Source organism: Trematomus bernacchii, unplaced genomic scaffold (assembly GCF_902827165.1).
Source record: "Trematomus bernacchii unplaced genomic scaffold, fTreBer1.1, whole genome shotgun sequence".
Classification (NCBI taxonomy): Eukaryota; Metazoa; Chordata; class Actinopteri; order Perciformes; family Nototheniidae; genus Trematomus; species Trematomus bernacchii.
Genome location: NW_022987524.1, coordinates 3,841,542 through 3,858,037, shown reverse-complemented (window position 1 = coordinate 3,858,037; position 16,496 = coordinate 3,841,542). Strand labels below are relative to the sequence as shown.

At 42.1% G+C, this 16,496-nt stretch overlaps 1 protein-coding gene across 1 annotated transcript in view; it reads right to left on the bottom strand.

Moving 5' to 3' along the window:
• Positions 1 to 16,496, bottom strand: part of chd7 (chromodomain helicase DNA binding protein 7) — a 79,846-nt gene that overhangs the window by 26,127 nt on the left and 37,223 nt on the right. Inside the window, 13 exon segments of the mRNA XM_034118485.1 lie at positions 292 to 454; positions 564 to 662; positions 757 to 900; positions 1,883 to 2,059; positions 3,441 to 3,684; positions 4,774 to 4,895; positions 5,858 to 5,995; positions 6,109 to 6,192; positions 6,806 to 6,923; positions 7,753 to 7,808; positions 9,251 to 9,316; positions 9,739 to 9,864; positions 11,078 to 11,222. Of these exon segments, the coding sequence (XP_033974376.1) occupies positions 292 to 454; positions 564 to 662; positions 757 to 900; positions 1,883 to 2,059; positions 3,441 to 3,684; positions 4,774 to 4,895; positions 5,858 to 5,995; positions 6,109 to 6,192; positions 6,806 to 6,923; positions 7,753 to 7,808; positions 9,251 to 9,316; positions 9,739 to 9,864; positions 11,078 to 11,222 (1,682 nt within the window).

The following is a 16,496-nucleotide window of genomic DNA, read 5'->3' as shown; positions in this document are numbered from 1 at the left end:
CAAGAGGGCCAGTGGAATGACTTGGCAAAGTGTAGAAATGACAGATAAGATATTAACTGCAAAAATATAGTTAATTCAATGTGAACATTTTCAGAATGTACATTCTTTGCACTAAAACAAAGGGAAGGAGTTGTTATTTATAGGTTATCATCCCATGATTTTACTGGTCCGGCCCACTTCAGACCAGATTTGGGTGTATATGGCCCCTGAACTTAAATGAGATGGACACCCCAGATTTATTCGTGGCAGAATTGTTATTCTTTCATTTAGTTACTGGAAGTGTGTTTATACCAGTAATGAGGTATGGGTGGTTGCAGCATTTCCTCAGCTCCATCATGGTGTTGAGGAGGTTGGGGACTCCTGCTCCTCCACCTGCTCCTCCTTTGGACAGGAAAGTGAAATTCTTCTCCAGAATGGCCCGATAGTATTTCTTCTGCATGTTGGTCAGCTCCACCTGAAAAAGGTTGACTCAATTCTTTTTTTTCCTTCTCTGAAACATATCCATTAGATGACGATGTATGGAAACCATCACCAGAACAAGACGGTTCAGACATCAGTCCTACCTCTATGATGGTCTCCTCCTTGGGGGCCAGGTTCTTCTCCACATCCTCCTTCAGTCTTCTCAGCATCATGGGCTTCAGAATGGCCTGCAGTTTCTGGACCTGAGAGCGTGGGAAGCAGGGTTAACACTTCAGTCAGTGAAGGAAGCACAGGACGTGTGAAGGTCCTCCCCTCTCCGAAGAGTTCTCCATTTACCTGCTCTTCAGTCTTTAGGTCTCCAAATTCACTCATGAATGTCAGTTCAGAGGGGAAGCGCTCGGGCTCCAGGAAGTTGAGTAAGCTGAAGAGCTCCTCCACCGTGTTCTGGAGAGGAGTCCCTGTCAGCAGGACTTTGTGCTCCTGCAAGAGGGAGAGACAGGAGAGAGGACGTTTGAGTGTCTCACATGAAGGCTTTGTCCAACTCCATACAAGAGCTTTGAAAAGCTACACAAATCTGGCTAAGAAAACATACCCTGTACTCAGTGTGCCAAAAAACACACACTGCTTAAAAATACTTATTTTTAGTATATTCACATTTCTTTACCTACCATCGCAACTTCTTTTCTTAGAGCAAATTCCCTGCAAGTGTAAACGTACCCGGCAATAATCTTGATTCTGATTCATATGTACTGTGGACTTTACTCTGAGCTCAATTATCTTAGTGAGAGTGTGCAAATAAATAAAAGAATGATTTCGTATTTATCAGCTGACCCATCTTAGTCGCTAGGTTGTTTGTTTGAATTAATAATAATAAAGCTTTATTTGTAAAGCACTTTTCACAAGCCAGGTGCAGCTCAAAGTGCTTTGACAACATGGCAAACATCAAAGATTCACCTCAGGTCCAACATTGAAACCTTTTAGCACGTATACAGCATAACACCATAATATAACAGTTCCAGGGACATAAGAGGTCAAGTAGGTGTGGTAATACAAATACAATACAGTCAAATAAATAATGATCCCTCTTGGTCAAATAAGACACAAGACGAAATGAATAAATACAATAAAATAGTAAAACCTATAAAATAAATAAAACAATAATAATAAAAGTAATAACAAAATGTCCACTGTAATATTTTCTCAGTTGTCACTTTTTAAAAGCTCAATGACTAACTTCCAAGAGACTTAAAGGCACATTTCTGGTTAACTCAAGATGAAATGTAATGCTTTGTGTACTAAACTTGGAACAGAAACTCAGTTCTGCAGATCAAACCAACTGAGCGATTAGTCGACAAGTTAAGTATTGTTTGTGGAATTTCTTAGGTGTCAAACAGCCCTAGAGATAACCTGCGACCACTCGCCACTTGCTGAATCGATTCTTCTTGCCCTGGCCCCCACTCACCATGTCCATCATTTTAAGTCCTTCCAGTAGCTTGCAGTTTCGGTTTTTGAGGCGGTGGGCTTCGTCTATCACCACACAGCGCCAATTCACGTTGCGCAGCTCCGGACAGTCAGTCAGAATCATCTCGAAGGTCGTTATCACAGCGTGGAACCGGTACGCTCCCTTTATTACTTTACCCTGGAGGAGGGAACAGAGAAAGGGGAAAGAATGAGGGTCAAGACTCATCTTTATTGTCGAAGTCTGTAAATTCAATATTATTTCATGCTGTGGATCAGGGAGGGAAACAGTTTTTACTTGAACGAACAATATACAATCATGGCAACTCCATAATAGTGAGAAAAAAGGCCAAAAAACAAAATTTGACACCGGTTGTATGTTTTCTTTACTCAAATCTGGTCAAATAGAGAACAGAATACCCCCTTTAATATTATTACCATTTTAGAGATGGCAGACAAACAGTGTAACCCTGAAGTGTTTTGTGTAGCTGTCCCTTGTATGTAGTAAGCAGGCAGTGCAGGAACACGTGGTCCAGTTCGACCTTGAGGATTACCTCAGCCAGGATTAGGAACAAGCAGCTAGCAAGGACACGGCTACTCCAGCTTATTTCCTTCAGCGGTGGCGTGGGTTTCACTGAGTGGCTGAGAGTGTCCGCAGCATTGTACAATAAGAGCTTACAGCTCGAGGAGTGTAAAGAGCTTACACAGCAGAGGAGCACTGTCCATCCCCAGCTGACCGGACCCCCCTCCCCCCCACAGGGTAGCTGTTCAGATGTGCTGACAGTCACACTGTACTGCTACATCATCCTCCTCATACAGAGCTGCTAACAGGACGCATCAACACTCGTCCTTCTTCAGGTCTTTCATTTACTACACTTTATTTAGGATGAGCTTCCAAAACATGGACTTTACATTTCAAGCAAATGACACTTGTTTGATAGAAATATGAAAGCCTGGAAAAGGCATTTGATATGTTTGGCAATTCTTGACGGACCTTTAAGAAATTCAACATCAAGCTAAATCACTGAGCACTGAGCTGACAGCCTTTTACCTCTGGCTGTTCATTCTTTGTCTAATTAAACATAACATTTGATGATTTATTCAGTTACACAGCTTAACTAAATTGATATTAAGCAACCAGTCATGCCAACATTAAATTGCACTGTAATCTGAGTTTTCCAATTTGAACTCTATTGTTATATTATATTTGAACTGTACTATGTATTGTTTTATTGACCTGTACTTAAATCATGTTTTATAATTGTTTGTGAGATAGAGATGATGCAATGTTTTTAGTGTTTGTTGATTGTTATGAAATTAGTTATTAGCTATAATCTGGCATAATCCATATTTTCTCTTTTCTGAGATTAATGTATTTGTATGCATGGTCCTTGTTTAAATAAATACACAATATATACAGCAAAGATTTAACTTTCCTTTTCAATAACTCATCAGCAGAGAGGTTATTTTGACTGGATGGTGGTTAAACTTAAAAGACAGAAATAAAAACCCTTATTTTATAAATTGTCACATGATGTGCAGTTTGGACACAGTGTGCTCACCTGTGAGTCTCGGTGGTACATCTCGTAGGCCTGGATGGTCTTGCGGCTGGCCTGGCTGCCGTGGTACACCACAGCGTTCAGCTCCGTCCAGGTGCGGAACTCTCTCTCCCAGTTGGGGATGGTGGAGAGCGGGGCGATGACCAAGAACGGCCCCTGGATGCCCATCTTGAAAATCTCAAAGAGGAATGTAATAGACTGGATGGTCTTTCCTAGACCCATCTCGTCAGCCAAGATACAGTTACGTCTGTGGAGGAGGGAGGAAGTGCTCAGAATGAATAATAGCATAAAAACAAATCTCTATTCAGTGTCACTCAACAAGTTAACATTACAAGTCCGACATCTCAGAGACCAGTCCCGCTTTGGCCCTGATGTAAACATCCGGAACTTTTACATGACTCCGCAGTATGCTTCCATGACCTCAACCATCTTTCCCTTTAGATCATTATTGCTGCTGCTTTTCCACAGGGGTGAGGCGGTCTGTTTTCCACACCAGCGATCTAATGCAAACAATGTGCAACAAGCTGGAAAATGATCTGTCATACTCAGAGACTTGATTTGAGTCCTTCATATTCCAAAACATCGATGAACAGTATTCACCCTCAAACAGTAAGACTTGGGCAGTGGTGTAAAGTAGCCAAGTAGATTTACTCAAGTACGAAAGTAAAATCTTGAGATACTTGTACTTTACATGAGCATTTGAATGTACTTCTACTCCACTACAGTTCAGAGGTAAATGGTGTACTTCTACTCCACTACATGTATTTAATACCTTTAGTTACTTTACAGATGTGGATTAATGATGTGAAATATAACCAAGTGTTAAATCAGACTTTAGTAAATTCACAAGCTACCCTGCAGTATACAAAGTCATTCAAACTAGCTGCACCTTTACCAGCTTTGAGAACACTTTCATGATCAATCATTATAAAACATATCATATATATTATTCTGAAATGGACCAATCTGCACAATGACTATTTTGATGCTAGTTCTTTGATTGCAGGACTTTTACTTATAGAGTATTTTTACACTCTGGTATTGCTACTTTTATTTAAGAAAAATATCTTAATACTTCTTCCACCTCTGGAATTGGGGCAACCAACAGAAAAATGTACACAGACTTACAAAAACCTTGTATTTGTGCTCTTAAATGAGGATTTTGGTGGAACTAACAGGGTGCATGGATAGCGGCAGTGGGAAAACGTAATCCCCAGCATGCTGGAGGGCCACTTAATGTCCCATTAAGAGCATCAGATGAGGGGCCATCACATGCACAGGCTGGCAGTGGCAGTGAGGAGCTCATTAGAGCAGAATAAACTTAATGGTGACTTACGAGTTGTACCAGTTGAAGGTGAGCCAGTTGAGGCCTTCCAGCTGGTACTCCCTGAGTTCGTTGCTGTTCCTGTAATCCATGGCCCCCTCCAGCTTCTTCCATTCGGCTGCAGGGGGCCGTTCCTAGACGCACAAAAAATTAATTACTACACAACATCGAGGCTCATCTATCTTCATCAAATATTTGGTGTGAGGATGGGACTTGTTGGAAAACTGAAGATGGGATCAATTGGATTTCAAGGATAATTTGTGATTGTAAAACACGGGGTGGTGCAATAAACCGCAGTTCAAGTGTCGTTCAGCTACAGAATGACAAATATTTACTGTGCGCTTTGATCAGCACCTGGTGTATGAGAAGTGCTATACAAATAAAGATGTTTTATTATTATCATTATTATGATTGATTTGATGTTTTTGCAGAAAAAAGACGGATGCATTAGGAAGCTTTCTATTACAACCCAAAGTGCATGGCAGCACACAGTAAGCAGGAAAAGGAAGGCTCAGAATATAGAAACGTCTTCCCATATTTCTACCGTGAGTTCTGTGCTAAGTGCCTTAGCATTTTTTTGCTTAGTGCTAATTCAGAGGCTTGGTATTACCCTTGTGTTTCGTTTAGCTAAACATTTTTCATATCGTCAGTCAGTTTCTTCCCGTTAAGTGGGTATGACACATTAATATGTTGTTAAATGTTAAGAAGCCCTGAGACACAGTTTCGTGAAGAAAAAAAAAGGCCGTAGCCGGGCTTAACAGGTTAAGGAGAAACAGTAGGCCGCAGTAAAAGAGATGGACGCAGGCAGAGAGAGAAGTGATGAGGCAGAGACCACAGCCAGTCAGCTGCTTCTGTTCAGCATTAAACACACTGTTAGTGGTTTGGCCCGGCCACAAGACCAGGGCGTGTGTGTGTGTGTGAGCGAGTGTGTGAGACCACAAGAACGTGGCCCTGTGGAGAGCAGTTAAGGGAGCTGTAAATCTGGAGGAGGAAGGAGCAGGCAGCAGGCCAACACACACAAACACACGCCTACTGGGAGGAACCATATAGCACCCAACGAGAATTCAGACACACACGCGCCGAAGGAGCTGCTTACCACTCTCTTAGTGTTGGGTGTGCGTGCTGCGATGAGTTCGTAGTCGTCTATCTTGGACTGGTCGATGTCGGCCTTCAGCTCCCAGGTGGAGTCTTCGTAAGGCAGGCTGCACCATTTAACCAGATATAAGGTCACCGTCTACACCACAGAAAAACACACACACAGAGAAACAGGAGTCAGGTCTGGGGAGTGCGTGTGGACAGAGGCAGAAGCTCAAACCCATGAAAGATGACAGGAAGAGATCAAAGCACCTCTTCGTTTTCATCTGGGCTCTCTGAAACGTCCAGGACACGGTCCACCTCCACGTAGTCGGGGTTAAAAGGCTCGTCGTCCATCTGGAAAGAAAAGAGACTGGAGTTTTACCAATAGCAGGGAGGAGGTTTAACGATAGGTCTGCTGACAGCGTGGACTGGCTAACTCATTTCATGGTCTTTTATCTGGAGCTGTATACATGGGGGGTTTTCTCTTTGGCTTTTCCCCCTTCAAAAGATGTTGATTTCTGAGCCTCTTAATGTCAGTGTTCATTATTGTGAAACACATGTCTGTATGAAGATAAATTGCTTGGGACTTCACTCTAAAAATGCATTTTATTTCTACCATTATTTTCTATTTGTCATATATCGGTTTATTACATCTTGACTGTATAAACCAATGTTTAGACTGACGAAAATACTGTTTTGGGACCATTTAGTACTTAGGGTTGAATTTGTTTTTAGGGTATTTGGTTAGTGTTAGGCGTTTTTAGCTTGTAAAAGGTTTCAGTATAGTACATGAGCTCTCCAATCCTAGATGTGTTAATATCTATTAAATACTTGTTACTTGTACCTGTTCAGTGTTTGGGCCCCTATACTACAACTTTTGATCCTAGTATTTGAAATGTAGAACCATAATAGTTTTGAATGACTTCATTAGGTGTGGAGCTGGGCTGACCGTAGTGGAGAGTCTTACCTCTGTTATGAAGCTGTTGAGGAGCAGCTGCTTGGCCCTGAACCTCTTGACCTTTTGGTGTATCCTCTTGTCCTTCTCCAGCTCCTCCAGGTCTGCCCAGCGGCAGTGGAGGTATGAACTGAAACACACACACACTCAGTGATTCTCATCAAAGCCAAAGAGGACAAGACTGCCGTTTGGAATAATCAAACTCTAAATAGGTGATTTACTGAAGGAAAAAGTTGGGTTGGTTACACAATTAAAATGTCATTTGCATATGTATATATATCAATTGATGATGGGGTGATTATTTTAAGAGCATCTGTAGCAAACAGTAATTTAGAATAATATTGGTGTCTGCAGCAACACAATACTTTATTCAAAATTGTTTATAAACATATTCTGCCTTTTACAGAAATAGTGCTTTCTGCTATTTGAATAAAGTATATACTATATATACTAGTATATAGTGAGATTTGGAGAACATTTTTTCTATCTATTTTACTTGTGTTTCATATTTTATCTTGTCCTTATTATTTTCTTTATCCTTTAGCACTCTCACTCGTGTTTGTTAATCTGTAAAGCCCACTGAGAAACACGTTTTGTGATATTGGGCTGAATAAATAAACTTTGATTTGAATACAATTGGCGCAGCCATACTACACAACAGCTGAAACACTTTTAATGACGAAAGATGAAGAAAAACACCACATGTGTTTGGCAATATCATAAAATAAGAGTGTACTAGCAGCACTTCTGCGTTATTGATGCTGGAGTGGTTGTGTAGCACAAAGTGAGCCAGGCTTTCAGGTCGAGTACACAAAGCTTCTCACACTTAAAGATGCCTCGGACACCCCGGTGTGTGTGTGTGTTGAAAGTAAGTGTAAAAAGGAAAGGGGGAAGCCCTGCTGTGAGAGACAAAAGAGGCAGATATGGAAGGAATGGGAAAAACACGGCATGGTACTCACAAGCCCTTGAACTTGACGTAGAATTCCTCCACCTCCACTTCCTCCCCCGACTCCAGCTGAAAAACACAAAGGTTGATAATAAGCAAATGTAGCTGTGGCGTGGTGTAAGAGTCATTGTTATACAACATGTGGTTGAGTGGCAGCAGCTTCTGTTTAACTCGCTATGGAGACACTTCTAATCTGGAATTTCCTCACATGCGACTTGAAAAAAAGGTTGGGCTCTATTATTGCAGAAAAGTAAAAAAATATATATCTGGCGGTGTAAAGTAACTAGGTACATTTACTCAAGTACAATTTTGAGGTACTTGTACTCTACACGAGTATCTAAATTCCATGCTACTTTGTACTTCTACTCCACCACAGTTCAGAGGTAAATGGTGTACTTCTACTCCACTACATGTATTTAATACCTTTAGTTACTTCACAGATGTGGATTAATGATGTGAAATATAATCAAGTGTTAAATCAGACTTTAGTTCCACCTGGAGTAAATTCACAAGCTACCCTGCAGTATACAAAGTCATTCAAACTAGCTGCACCTTTACCAGCTTTGAGAACACTTTCATGATCAATCATTATAAAACATATCATATATATTATTCTGAAATGGACCAATCTGCATAATGACTATTACGCTACTTTCACTATATTTAGATGAGAATAGTTTTACTTGAGCAACATTTTGAATGCAGAAGTATTTCTATTTTTAATTAAGTAAAAAATATGTTTCCGCTGCTGACTATATCCTTCAGAGTTTTATTGTTTCAAAATATAGCGCTGTAATATTTCTCTTTAGATTTCTCCCATGCATGCAGCAGCAGCAGCACGCGTGTGAAAGGGAAGCACCCTAACAGCAGCTCCTTTTAAGCGCAGCCATCCACTTCCATTCACTACTGTACGACACACACCCTCCACCATGCTACTACTACTGTAATGCCATGAATCATCAATCACACACGCACGCACCCTGCCTGAGGAAACGCTAGCTTGGCGTCTGGCGAGCTAGCGTTGTGGTTTTGGATGTGGGCCAAGCCCGAGGTCAACTCTGAATGGAGCGCGTGCATGTGTGTGTGTGTGTGTGTATGTGTGTGGAGGGGGGGTAACCCATTGGCAGCTGGCTAGCAAAGGAAAGTTGGCTGGTGACTGTTTGTGCGTGCGTGTGTTGGCTCGGGATGTGCTTTCTTTAGACAAACCGTCTAAAGCAAAGCTGGGAAAACATACACACACACACATAGAGTCAATCAGATGCACACAGTGCTGCAAGCGCATACACACACATAGTGAAGCAAGAACTCTCATCTCTGCTTACCAAGTGAATACGTGTGTGTGTGTGTGTGTGTGTGTGTGTGTGTGTGTGTGTGTGTGTAATCTGCTTAGGCCAGCTGAGGAGCGGCTAATCATATAACGCAAACTATGACTAGGGCCAGTGTGTCCATTTGTGTGTGTTTGTCTGTGCATTGTGTTGGTGTGTGTGCGCGTGTGTCACTGTGTTTCTCACCTGTTTCTTGGTGATGCGTTTGACCATGATCTTTTCCACAACGGGCCCTTCAACCTCGGCCACATCCTGGAAAACAAACGGAACATGTGAAGAGTTGGAGCTTCATCCAGCCTCTGCAGCACAGCAGCTACTGACTCTGACTTCAGGTACCACTGTGAAACTGACATAGGATCAGTGCTGGTTTTATAACCGGGGTTTGGGAGGAATACCAAACGGTACTTTTATTGAAAACCTCACTTTAAAAGTTTCTTAGTAATAATTTCTCCCCATTGACTAAAAGGATTTAAATTACATTTTGTATAAACTAAATATCTAACTTTTCCTTAAAGGGGCACTATTCTACTCATTTTCAGGTTCATATTTGTATTTGTGTCTCTACTGTGACATGTGTTGATACCTCAATATTAGTGGTGGGGCAAAATCTAATTGTTATGAATGTCTAGCTTCTCCTCGTTTACATCATCATGTGATTGAAAGCCCAGCTGTACCTGTTGCTGTGACGACGATGGAGACTTGGGTGTTGTCGAGTCGTCGCCGCTGTCATCGTCTGTGATCTTGAACTCCAGATCCTCCGTGTACCTCTTCCTCTTCACCTGACGGCTGGAACGGCGCTTCTGTTGGACAGAGGGAGAGTTCTGTGAGTTCAGGACGGCTTTCCAAAGTGTACATGTAAATGTGTAGTGACGGAGAGAGGAAAATACAGGGCTGTTCTATTCCAACAAACACACTTCACTTGTATTATTCATTACTCTCTTCCATATGGTGCGGCCTGTTATCCATATTGACATCACCCAATTTGCTGGGCTAGAAAAGTAGCCAAATAACGAGTGTGTGTAAAAAGACGAGTGTAGTGAACAGGAGACACACTTCTTCAGGAGCTTTCCTATTTGAATGAGAGCCACGACTCTTTATGCAGCCAGATGCTACTCTGTTTACATGGCACACGTAATTACATTAGCACATCAAACATTTATCCGTTTCAAGAGGGCTAAAGTGGAGTTCTGTTTGTTCCTCCAAAGAGCACCTTACCGAACAGGAAGGAGAGATTTTGAATTGTATTTGAAATAAAACATTGATGCACCAACTGAAAAGTTGCTGATAGTGCATCAGATGAACTTGGCAGTGGAGCCTGTGGTTGGTCTGTCAACAAAGCTGGTTTACAACACAAACAGAGGACAGCTTCTATCTCTACAGGCTGTGACACTGAGGGATGTTTTTAGGTGCTATGCCTGAAACAAACACTGCTGTCTTTTCTTCTCAGGAAGGTTCCTAACAGAGGGAAAGACCCAAAAGTACCTATGGGCCAAAATACATTTCTGATCTCCTGCTACATTATGAACCACACAAAACTCTCAGGGGGTCTGGGACGATTTGCTTTCTGTCCCCAGTCAGAACTAAACATGGAGAAGCGGCTTTCAGTTATTATGCTCCAAATATCTGGCACAAACTCCCAGAATCCTGCAGGTCGGCTGCAACTCTTACTACTTTGAAAAAACAAAAATTCACTGCAAAGCCAACACATTTATATAGAACGCATGGGGGGAAGTATCTAGATGTGTTTTGAGTAGTCCATGTATGAACATTTTTAGTCCGCACAATTTTTCCTAAGTCCTGATGAATTCACCTTCAATCTTTCAATCCTTAACCCCATGATGTTTTTCAATGAGTTTAAGGGAGAGTGATTAGGAGAAGACATAGGACCTGATTTTTTACAATTAAACTGCAACCATCTTATAATTCATTAATTTGAACAATTTGTGAAGTTTTTGATGGCCGAGAGTTGAAACGGGCTTCTAAAGCGCTGCTTTCCTGGTCTGCGTGTCATACCTGTACGCCGTCATCGTCGTCATCTTCAGGAGCTGAGGGGGGCGGAGACTTCACCTCCACCTCATCGCTGACTGACGGCTCTCTCTTCCTCTTGGATTCCTTCTTAGCAGCGCTAGCCCCACCCTCAGACTCAGCCTTCTTACTGCTGTAGGGAGAGAGAGAAAAAAAACCTAAATATTCAATAAAGAAGAAAAAAATGACTAAAAACAAAGTAGAACATTCCTCAAAGTGTTAGGCATTCCTGTGTGTGTGTGTGTGTGTGTGTGTGTCTGTCCCAGGGCGGTCGCCATGTTTGATTTACCCATTTAGAAATCATTAGTGTGCCTCGGGCTCTGGCACACAGGGGGTTAATATGATGAAAGACTGCAGAGAGGCGGAGGGAGCGAGATAGAGAGATACAGGCACAGAGGAAGAGGGGGGGGGCACAGAGAGACACAGGGAGGGAGAGACAGGCAGACAGAGAGAGAGGCCCCAGAAAGAGGAGGGGGGAGGGGTTGAAAGGCCCCCAGGCTTCCTCTAATCTCTGGCATGGAAAGCAAGAGGAGCTGGCTCCATCTGCGAGAGCGCGCACACGCACACACACACCACAGGAGGAAAGCAAGAGGACACTGGGCTCCCCTCTTCTGTCTCTCACACCGGCCATCAGTACTCACTCTGACACGACCAATAGTGGAGAAGCTTTATAAAACACTGATTTTCAAATATCTACATTCTGATCTACATTCAGGCTGTAACTAAAGTTGGGAGAGGACAGAGTTAGATTACATAGATCCAGTATGGATGCTACTTATCCAATGTGAATCCTTAAATCCACCATTCAATTATTTAGATTTCAACATTTTTAGCCATCTAAACCTGGAGCTTCAATCTGAAGTGAGAAGAGCAGCAGAATTCAATGCTGACCCATTAGAGGTGCACACATTGCAATAACAGTTTTTTTAAGTCTAACCTGCCGATCCAGATTTTCTTTCCAAGAACTAGAAGTTCTTCATTTTTAAATGTAGTGAAAAAGTTAAGATGCCTCAGGTTAAGTGATGGGAAGCCCTAGGCAAGGAGTTTGTTTACAGAGGATTTAATCAGACAACAGTTTTGTTAAAAGTCACCTATTATGCTATTTTTAGGCAATAGCATAGGTCTCAGATATATAAAAAACATGTCTATGAAGTGTTTTGCTCAAAATACCAAACAGATCACCCATTCTAGCCATGCCTCATATCCCTCTATTTCACTTCCTGTTTCAAAAGTGCCAATATTGTGTATAAAGCTTCTTTTTTTTTAAAAGAGAAAAAAAGAGGGGCGGGGCTTATGCCTGCTCATGCGGGAGATTCTACCGGCAGATACTGCCGTGATGAAACGCCATATCATGGATTGTTTCTGAAACAGTATGGAGCTCAAAGGCTTTCTCTCTTGCCGGTTATACCACAAGGTGAGTTCCTTTTTATTTCCTGCTTCTTCACACACATGCTCTGTGCAGTACAGGTTAGCTCTGAGTGTTAGCGATGCTAATGTAAACACTGACCATATTACGTCCAAAACAGTCAGGCATTGTTTCTGATAGCAACGTTTCTGATAGTGCTGTGGGTCTGTATTGGCGATATGACGTCAAATCGGACGCAAATCTGGATCAGCTCCGTTGTAGCCCCGTTTTTAGAGATTTGGGTACGGAGGAACAGGGAGAGGGTTTTATTTTCTTACGCTGCGTGAGTTCCCTGACACACCGGAGACACATCTTTATGTATAAAAGACATCAAAAAGTGCATTTTGCATGATAGGTCCTTTAAGCCTCGTGTTACCTAGCATTAACTACTGCTGGTCATTGCCGGTTAAAGTGTTTTACTTTATGTACCATACACTGCCCTTTGCTAAACAAACAAAACTAAAAAGTACGAGGGATGATAAAACTTTAACAAATGTGTTAACTTTGGACATCTGGGTGTTACAAACGTGGAAGGGGATACAGATTGGAGAAACCCAACACAGCCAACTAAATGTTAATCTGTTATTATTCTTTTTTATTCCAAAATAGTCTTACATTACTGCTATAATCTCTCTCTCTCTCTCTCTCTCTCTCTCCCTCCCTCTCTCTCTCTCCCTCTGTCCCTCTGTCCCTGGGGCCCTTTTCCTTTCATCCTCACGCCAAAAGCAATCACCATCTCCGTGGTAACGGCTGGTCATGTGACCTGCACCTGTTCCTCTGGCTGGTCGCCACACGCTGGAGCCATCTGGACACACACACACACACACACACTCCTCCACTTGGCTGCCTTCTCCCCTCTCTTCCTCGGAGCGTCTTCATGGCCTCACTCTTCACTCCCTTCATCACCTCTAACTCTTTCTGCTCCGTCCTCTCTGCTGCTCTCCTCTCCAACAACATTTCCTCTATAACCATTTTAATAAATCTACCCGTGCCACAAAACATTCCAAACAACTTTAGGCACTGCTCCTGTGATGCTAACATTATCACTCCATGCTATTCATTCTGGAAAAAAAAATTGCAAATGTATCCACATTTTGTTACAATATACTGTTTATATAAAGGGGTTTACAGTACAGTCTCCTGAGAAGAAGAATGACAGTTGAGAGCACTTAGTACTTTCTAAGAATAAAACTCATGAATCAGAGTTGACCATAGCCAGGGGTGCACATCACTTTTTTAGTGAGTTACTCAGATGAGTACCAGGAGACAGCGTGTGGTACTCACCCCACACGAAGCGTGGTCCTCCTCAGTGTCTCCTTCACTGTCCTCGATTTACACTTCTTGCATGCTAGATGATGATGAAGATGCACCTCCCTGTCTCTCTTTAAGCCTCCGATTTGCTTTCTCCAAAACTTGTTGCCAAAACTGTGAAGTCCTTGCATTTCCTGAGGCCAAGTTGAAGGATCAAATACTAAGAACTGATCACATGACTTGAAGTCATATCTGATTTCAGAGGTGGGAAGTTACTTAGTACACTTATTCAAGTACTGTACTTAAGTACAATTTTGAGATATTTGTACTTTACTTGACTTTGATGCTACTGTGTACTTCTACTCCACTACAGCTCAGAGGTAACTGGTGTACTTTTCCTCCACTACATGTATTTAATACCTTTAGTTACTTCACAGATGTGAATGAATGATATGAAATCTAATCAAGTGTTAAATCAGACTTTAGTTCCACCTGGAGTAAATCCACAAGCTACCCTGCAGTATACAAAGCCATTACAACTAGCTGCACCTTTACCAGCTTTGAGAACACTTTCATGATCAATCATTATAAAACATATCAGATATATTATTCAAACTCTTCCATTAACAGCCTGAGTAAGTTTGCAACTGTGTGTTTTACTCCACTTTGTTGTAAATAAAACTGCAGCAGCTTGACCACAGAGCGTGAACGTTGTGATCAGCTGATTTTGCACAGGGCACAGAATGTGCACAGGGGAGTCTCCCACTGCAGCCAGTTGGCGGAGTTTTGGCACAATTCTGTTGTTCATACCGACATTAACCCTGTCTGTGCACACGGTGAACAACTCTGTCGTCCAGTGATCTAGGCCTCTGCCTCCTGTAAAGCTTCACAGGTCCGTCGGTTATGTCCTGCGCGACTCGGCCAGCACCCAGTACAATCAGTCAGAAGATTTTTTTGCAGGGAGCGAAACGGCAACGTAGCTGCATAATGTCTTTGGTTTTTTTGACATGTCTAGTAGTTTACTCCATTGAGTGTTGACAAGAAACACGTGTAGACGAATGATGTGTTTTGTTTTTGAGGTACGCAAACGCGCGTAGTGACACAAGTGACATTACGCAATTCAGATTTTTGCCGCGCATGCGTACCAGTTATGTGCACCCCTGACCATAGCGAATGTTGGTCTTGAAGGAGGAAACTAGCCAAGAATGGAAGATATGTATTTTAACTGAGCCAACAATTTCACAATCACAAGTTATAGGTGATATTTTAATGTTGTGTCCAAGTGGTAAAAACATCTGGTTATTGCAAGTTTGAGGAAAATATAGTTTGAATTTCTTAATGGGCATTTCATTTGCCTGTAAATAGTTGAGAGCCTTGTAACTCAGAATATCAGATAACTAATCATATATTTGCATTCATCAGCAGAATTCTCTGTTATTTTTTTAAATAGAGATGGTGCTTTGTTATCTTAAATGTATATTGTCCATCACATTCTAAGCAACCATGCTGGTTCTCATTCTGTACACCACTAGCCTGCTGTATACTTGTGGGCTTGTAGCCTGGCACACACACGTGCTGGCCAGCTGTGGTGTGTGTCAGTGTGTGAAGGGGGATAAAGGATAGACAGGAAGCAGAGCGGGGAAGTAAAATATGAGGCGGGAGAAGAAGAGAAAATGAAGAGGATGACCAAAAAAAAGGACAGGGAGGGGGGGACACCTGCTGCCGTGATGAGTCATACCACTGAACCCTAATGTACTCACTAACCCATGGCAACAACAGCACACACACACACTTTGTTTTTTTAAGAAGGGCTGTATTTGCACACGTCTGCCTGCATGTCTGACTTGTTTGTGTGTACTGCAAACAAATCAGACACACACCCACAGAGAGAGAGAGGGAAGGGTGTGGCGGCTGGGTTATTTATAGATGTACTTCCTCTGAGAGAGGTAGACGGGGAGGGAGTGCATCGAGGGAGCGTAGGAAAAGAGGGATGGAGCAAGGTCAAAGGAAAGGAGTGAGCTGACAGGACTAGTAAACCACATGATTCCCTCTGGATCACACACAAACTTAAAACCCTCTCTGAATCACAGTTTAGTCACATCCCTGTGAGGACCTCCAGTGTCAATCACAAACATCCATCAATCATGGAAAAGTCATCTTTATCATTTCAAATATGAAATATGTTTTGCTATGATTTCATGATGGTCCTATATCATCATATGAATGCATCATTCTACACCTGAAAACGGACCCTCTCCTTTATCCATTTATTTATAGACATTTCTGTGGTTGAAATCCTGTGTACATGAAGGCAACAAAATCATTTAATTTAGGAGTGTGTGTTTAACAACTGTAAAGAATCACTGACATGCAAGTTGATGGTACCTAAACTTTTTCTGAAAATGCAGAGCTAATACAACTTGTGGTGACATTGGCCCAAACTAAAGGAAGGGATACCTACAGGCCAACACACACCAGTGAACGCTTTAGTCTGCAGGTGTAAAATACAGTGAGTAGAAAGAACACACTGCAGTGTGGTGTGGCCCACATGAAAAACTCTACAGCTTTGGGGCTTATTTCTCCACCAACATCTCACACAAATCCCCCAAAAATGCAATGGAACATATGTATGTGCTAGTGGCCCCCCTAAGAGGACTTTCCCTATACAAAGTGAGACGTTTTAAAAGCTAATTGTATGGCCTAACCCTTTCAAATCAAGTCAGAAAAGTATATTATGACATTTGAACAAAA